Here is a 7078-nt window from a genome sequence, read left to right as displayed (position 1 = left end):
AACACAAAACATCGTGAAGTCTGGACCACCAAGACCAAACCAAAAACGCTTGAGCCACACCAGCTCTTTTACTGCACCAGAAGCAGCAATGTACTCGGCCTCTGTAGTCGATAAAGATACGCACTTCTGACGTTCTGAGCACCAACTCACTATGCTATCGCCGACCATGAATACAAAACCTGATGTTGACCTTCTCGTTTGAATATCACCCGTGTAGTCTGCATCGCTATAACCACGTAATTCAAGATCGCTGCTACTTTCATAAAATATACCCATGTTCATCGTTCCATTGAGGTACTTCAGTATACGTTTCACTGCTTTAACGTGCGCTGCCGTCGGCTTTTCAATATACCGACTCACGTTTGACACAGCAAGGCTATATCCGGCCTTGTACCCACCGCCAGATACATAAGACTCCCGACTGCCTCTCTATAGGGAAACTTTATCAGATCACCATCATTGTCAAAATCGCTCAAATTGGTGGAACTGTCAGCAGGTGTGACTGCAAAAGAAGAATCTTGCATATTAAACCTTGCAATTACCTTGTTGGCATAAGCATTTTGACCGATGAAAATTGAACCATCAGCGTCGCGGTGAATTTCAAGCCCTAAAAAGAACTTTGCCCCGAAGAATTTTACTTTAAATTCTTCCTGTAGATGCTTCATGAGTTCCGTAATGAGCTCGCTATTTGTTGCTGCAGCTAGACCATCATCAACGTAGATTACCAAAATCAAACACCCATTTTCAGTATTGCGCGAAAAAACACGTGGATCCTAATTTGACATCTTGAGCCCAAAATGTTGAAGAAAATCTGTAAATGTTTTATTCCAGCAGCGTGACGCTTGCTTGAGTCCGTATAAACTTTTTGCCAGTTTGCATACATGGCCACTTCCGACGTCATACCCTTTCGGTTGTTGCATAAAAACGTTTTCGCTTAGGTCACCATACAAAAATGCCGTCTTTACGTCAAACTGCATAAGATGCATTTTACGAACTGCTGCCATAGCCAAAATGCATCGAATAGAAGTAAATCTTGCCACTGGACTAAAAGTTTCTTCGTAGTCAACGCCATACTCTTGAGTAAAACCCCGTGCAACCAAACGTGCTTTGTAGCGTTCAACTTTCCCTTCAGTATCTTGTTTGAGTTTATAAACCCACTTGTTGTCAATGATTTTCTGATTTGAAGTTTTTTCAACCAGTGTCCACGCTCCATTTTCGATCAATGAGTCAAATTCATCATCCATAGCTTGCTGCCATTTCTCGCGTTCGTTAGACTGCATATCCTCCGCAAATGATTTAGGCTCCTGACATATGATAATAGCCGCCGTATGTTGTGCAGTTGTTCTGCTGCGTAGACGACTAGCTATACCACTTCTATCGTTGTTATTTTTGTTGCTTACATTTACCGCGTCATCGTTGTCAACAAACCCAACGTCGTTATCTTGTGTGTCTTCTTCTTGACACTTCTCAGCGTCATGCAAGTTTTCAAAGCGTTCTTCTTGCATTTTATCTGTTTGCAATTTAAACGTCACTGTTTCCGGAAGGAATTGCACATCACATGAAATTTCAACTTTTTGATGTTTTGGGTTCCAAACTCTAATAGCTTTGTGATTGTCAGCATACCCGATGAAAATTCCCTTCCACGATTTTGCATCCAACTTGCGTCGCTTTTCCTTAGGTAAATGGACGTAAACTTCTTCACCAAAACTTCGCAAATGACTAAATTTTGCAGGCTGCCCATACCATAATTCATATGGCGTTTTCTGTGCCACCGTACTGGTTCCCGTACGATTCAAAACGTATACTGCCGTATTGACTGCTTCCGCCCAAAATTTTTTTTTTTTTTTTTTTTTACCCCATTTATTTTATACATCTGTCCTTTGACATTAAGTATGTTGTTTAACAATTTGGTCAGGATTTATATACATCGCTTAATGGCCAGTGTCAAAAAGCGATAAAATTAAAATAAACGAAATAATAGCAATTAAATAATATACAATAGTACAATACAAGTTTCACTTTACATGATTACATTTTACAACTATTTTTAATAATTTTTTTTTTTTTTTTTTTTTTTTTTTTTTTTTTTTTTTTTTTTTTTTTGTACATATTTATGGTTTTTCTAGCATTTATCATACTAGGTCGCTTGGTCGGGTTCTCTTTAAACGCCTTTTCCCGTTTCTTTCCCTTTCAAGAAGTTTGTTGATTTCTGCATTACTGTGTGTGTGTATTTTTTCAAAGTGCCTTGTTGTTATCTTTTTGATTTCTTCGTCTACTCTTGCTATATTAAAAGTCCTGTGGATGTCATCATTTTTCGTGTACCTGTCAGACATGGTCAAAATTCGAAGAATCTTTGATTGCTGTCGTTGGATTTTTTCTATATGAGTTTTTTTAGCCGTTCCCCACACCTGTAGTCCATATAGCCAGATTGGTTTAATCATGGCTTTGTACAATAATAGCTTGTTTTGTATAGTAAGTCTGGATTTTGTGCTGACTAACCAATGAAGTTGTCGAAGTTTTTCTTTTATTTGTTTAACCTTTTGCTTTATGTGGTGATTCCAATTTAGTTTCGAGTCCAAATGTATTCCGAGATATTTAGTAGTGGGTTTAATTGAAATTGCTTCGCCATTCATTTTTATTGGAACTGCAGTAAATTTTGTTTTGGTAATAAATATAACCTGCACGGTTTTGTCTTCATTTATTTTTAGGCACCAATTATCAAACCATTCCTTAACTGCGTTTGTATATCGCTGCAGTTTTTCAGTAGCGATAATTAAGCTTTTGTCTGATGCTAATAGTATTGTATCGTCTGCGAACGTAGCAATTGATGAATTAGTTTCGTCAGGAGGTGGTATGTCTGAGGTGAATAAAACATATAGTAGAGGGCCAAGAACGCTTCCTTGCGGAACTCCAGCAGCTATTTGATGAATATCTGAACATTGATTGTCATATTTAATATAGAAGCTTCGGTCGGTTAGATAGCTTTTTATGATGAGATAGTAGTCAAAAGGTAGCATTCTTTTTATTTTGTGGAGTAAGCCTTCATGCCACACTTTGTCAAACGCTTTAGCTACGTCCAAAAATACTGCGGCACAGTATCGATTGTTTTCATGGTCTGATTGGATTGTACTTGTAATTCTATGGATCTGTTGAATAGTCGAATGTTTTTTTCTAAATCCAAATTGATGATCCGGTATTATACGTTTTTGGTCTAGAAGTTGGCTTATCCGATCATGCAGTAATTTTTCAGCAATTTTAGATATTGTCGGTAATAAGCTTATTGGTCTATATGATGACACGGTAGTTGGATCTTTACCCGGTTTTGGCAGAGCAATAATCTCTGCCACTTTCCAGAGCTTCGGAAAGTATTGTAAGCGAAACATTGCATTAAAAACGTTTCGCAAGTATACATATGCCTTGGTTGGTAGCTCCGCTAATGCTTTTCCTGTTATCATGTCATATCCGGGAGCTTTTTTATGTTTTATTCCTTTTTTGATGCAAGCTATTATTTCGTGTGTATTCGTCCTTTTTATTTTTGTAAAATCATAGTGGAAGTTGTTTTGGTTGTTGATTTTCTTTTCTTCGTCATTTGATAGAACTTTTTCGAAGTAATTTGCCAATGTTTTCGCTTTTTCCTCTTTTGTAACAGCCCATGAATTGTCATCTTTTTTTTAGTGGTGGTTGATGTTTTATTTGAGTTTTTAATTTTTTAGTAAATTTCCATAAAGAGTAGTTTGTATCTTGATAGGGAGTCAGATTCTTCAAATAGTTTTCGATTTCTTTGTTATTTCACTTATTTAAGGTATCCTTAAGAATTTTTGTAGCTAAGTTTAGTTTTCTCTTGTCGTCAGGTGATCTAGTTTTTTGCCATCTTTTTCTTAACTTTCTTTTTTCTATAATTTGCTTTTTAATAGTAATGTCAGTTGTTGGTGTATTTGTTCTATTTGCTTGCTTTGGTGCCGATCTGATCCCTGCTTCTAGTACTACGTCATTAAAATGGATAATGGCATGTTCAATGTCAAGTTGTGTTTTTAATATCACATTTGGTATAAGTTGATCGTCAATATGGTGGCGGAATTTTTCCCAGTTGGTTCTGTCATTAAGTATGCGAAAAGATGTATCTATAGATTTTATATGACTTACATATTCAAGTAATATCGGCGAGTGGTCAGAAGAAAGTTCATAGCACGACTGAATTGTCAATTGGTTATGGCTTATGTTTTTGGTTATGCAGAAATCGATCAAGTCTGGAATTTTCTTTACGTCAGTTGGCCAATAGGTAGGTTCTCCGGTACTTATAAATCTGCAATTGTTTTTGTTAATTGCGTTAATAAGAATACGCCCCTTTTTGTTGGTGAGTCTTGAGCCCCAATCAATGTGTTTTGCATTGAGATCTCCAGCTGCAATAAATCTATTGTTAAGCGTCTTTATGTATTTGTCATATTGATCCGAGTTTATTATGTGTCTAGGTGGACAGTATATGGAGGAGATAGATACTGGTCCATTTTTGTCATAGATTTGTACTGTCGTGGATTGAAGATAAGGCGTCGAATATTGGAGTTGTTCATTGTGCGTTATGCTTGATTTAATAATTATAGCAGTCCCTCCGTGGGCTCTTCCATCGGGGTGGTTTGTCACATACACTTTGTATTTAGGAAATTTCAGAAGACTTTTATCAGTGAAGTGTGTTTCTGCAATCAATGCTATGTCAATATCTTTTTCAACTAAAAATTGTTTCAGTTCTAAATAGTGCTGTGTTAGTCCATTTGCATTCCAAATTAGAATTTTAATTTTTTCACTTTTGTCCATTCATATTCTTTAAAAGCATTGTAATTATATTCATCATATTTGCCATTTGGTTGACTAGGGATTTTACCATGTCTTTAAGCTCTTCAATATCGTTGTTTTTTTAGATCTTTTAATCAGTTCCTGCTCTGTTTTATGTTCCCTTGAAGAAGATGCTACATCAGCATAGCTTACTCCGGGAATTATGTTTGTTACGGCTGTTGTTATTGGTGTATTATTTTTATTTGTATTTAATGTTGGTTCTTTATTACGCAGAGGTGGAAATCTTTGCACTTTAAGTGCTTTATAAATTTCGCATCCTTTGTAGTTGGCGGTATGCTTACCTCCACATAAAGCGCATTTAACTTCCTTTATTTGGTTTTTGCATTCCATTGTAAGATGTCTACCAGCGCATTTCACGCAAACTGGATCCCTTGTACAATAATTTTTTGTGTGCCCATATTTCTGGCATTTCGTGCACTGTGAAATGGTTCGCTTATGGTGAGGTGCTTCAAAAATGACTATGCAGTTCATTAGCTTGTTTATATTGTAAATGTCTTTGTTGTTATCACTTACTTGTAGTTCGATGAAAAATAATGGTAGTGGTTTTTTTGTTGATCTTTGTATTATATTAGTAATGTTAAGTACTTTGTGGCCTTTTTCGTTTAGTTCGTTTTTAATTTCTTCTTGGTCTGTAGAGTGGTGCATATTTCGTAAGACTACTTTAAATCCTCTTTCACTTTTTGGCCTAAATGTATACAGCTTTGTACCTTTTTCTTTTAGCATGTGGTGTAATCTGTTATATATTTCTAAATTTTCTGCTTGAACGCGAACTTCATTATTTGCTAAAATTTTTAGAGTAAAGCTGTTATTTGCTATTTCATTTAAAGCACTCTTTAATGTTTTTATACATTCTACACCTTGGACATATATTGGCGGTGGCTTATTATTTTTTTCTTTTTCGTCTTTGTTTAAATTTTGTGACAGTGAATCTTTAAATTGCCCACTGTTTGCAGTTTGAGTAATTTCTTCTCCATCATCCACATCTAAAGCTGCGAATTTGTTTGCAGAAGAAGTTCCACTCAGCCAGTAGTTTGGCAGTTTACTTTGATTGAGGGTTGATGTCGCTTTTATTTTTTTGTTACTAGCAGTCAATGTTGAGACCTTTGTGGGTGAGTTTCGTGCTCTTTTAACCACAGGTTGATTTTTTAGTGCAGCCGATTGTGTAGACGCTGACAAATGGGTCGCTAGCAGTAGTTGTGTTGATGCAGTTGTTGTTGTTGTAGAATTTAAGGAGACGGTTGAACAAGTTGTAGATGTATTTGTAGTCGTAGTTGTAGGCATACCTGTTGTGCTCACGCATGATGCAGAGAATACGGGACTGTTGATATGAGAACTTATGCTCTCTGCGCTCCATGGCGATAATGTAGAGCGCATATTGTTGTTGCAGCTAATGGGAGCTGACTGTGTTGTCCCGTTTGCGTTTGATACGCTCTGTGCTAAATTCGTGCGCGGCATTGAGAAGGAGTTTTTGGTATGTAGCGGCATTTTTTGCGGAGTAAGAGCTTTCGTCTCACTTTTGGATTCTGTTCTCTCCCAAGGGGGAGAACGTAACACACTCATATTTATTTTTATTTATTTTGCCAGCTGCTTTGCTTGGTTTTAGTTTGTTTTTTTTTTTTTTTTTTTTTTTTTTTTTTTTTAATTAAAATGTTTGTTTGCTTATCGAGTTTGATAATGCACTTTGCACTTTCTATGCAGTTTGCTATGAGTCCTATCTCTTGTTAGCAATAATGCACTTTGAGTTTGTTGAGAAAACTTTTATTAACACGGATCGACAGTAAAACACGTCCGATACGCACAGTATAAAAATTATTACTTTAATTTAAGCTGCATTTCTTTTGCGTAAAGCAGCGTCCGTGCTAGTTCCATCACTGTTCGCATTTCTCTCTCTGCACCACCATTCTGCTGCGGCGTGTACGGTACTGTAAGTTCATGTTTAACGCCAAACTGATTAAAAATCTTAGTCAACTTATCATTGACAAACTCAAGCCCATTGTCTGCCCGCATTCGCTTGATCATTTTTTTATCCATTTTCTCAGCTTGCATCAAAAAACTTTTGATAGCACCAGGTGCTTGTGATTTTTCTTTCATGAAATACACGAAACGTAAATGTGAATAGTCATCTTTAATAAGCAGAAAATATCTAGCCCCGCTGATCGATTTTTCTTGCATTGGACCGCATACATCCGCAAAACAGAGTTCTCCACAGCCTTTCGACTTCACTTCACGC

At 36.5% G+C, this 7078-nt stretch overlaps 1 protein-coding gene across 1 annotated transcript; it reads right to left on the bottom strand.

Moving 5' to 3' along the window:
* Positions 1–3138: 3138 nt before the first annotated feature.
* LOC129250073 (uncharacterized) lies at positions 3139–6333 on the bottom strand. The gene is made up of 2 exons (XM_054889719.1): positions 5697–6333; positions 3139–3146 (listed from the first exon to the last, which is right to left on the bottom strand). Exons 1-2 carry the CDS (start codon positions 6331–6333, stop codon positions 3139–3141), a joined length of 645 nt encoding a protein of 214 aa, XP_054745694.1.
* Between the last annotated feature and the right edge of the window lie 745 nt (positions 6334–7078).

Source organism: Anastrepha obliqua, chromosome 6 (genome assembly GCF_027943255.1).
Source record: "Anastrepha obliqua isolate idAnaObli1 chromosome 6, idAnaObli1_1.0, whole genome shotgun sequence".
NCBI lineage: Eukaryota > Metazoa > Arthropoda > Insecta > Diptera > Tephritidae > Anastrepha > Anastrepha obliqua.
The sequence above is the reverse complement of the archived record's forward strand: the minus strand, read 5'-3'. Positions and strand labels throughout refer to the sequence as shown.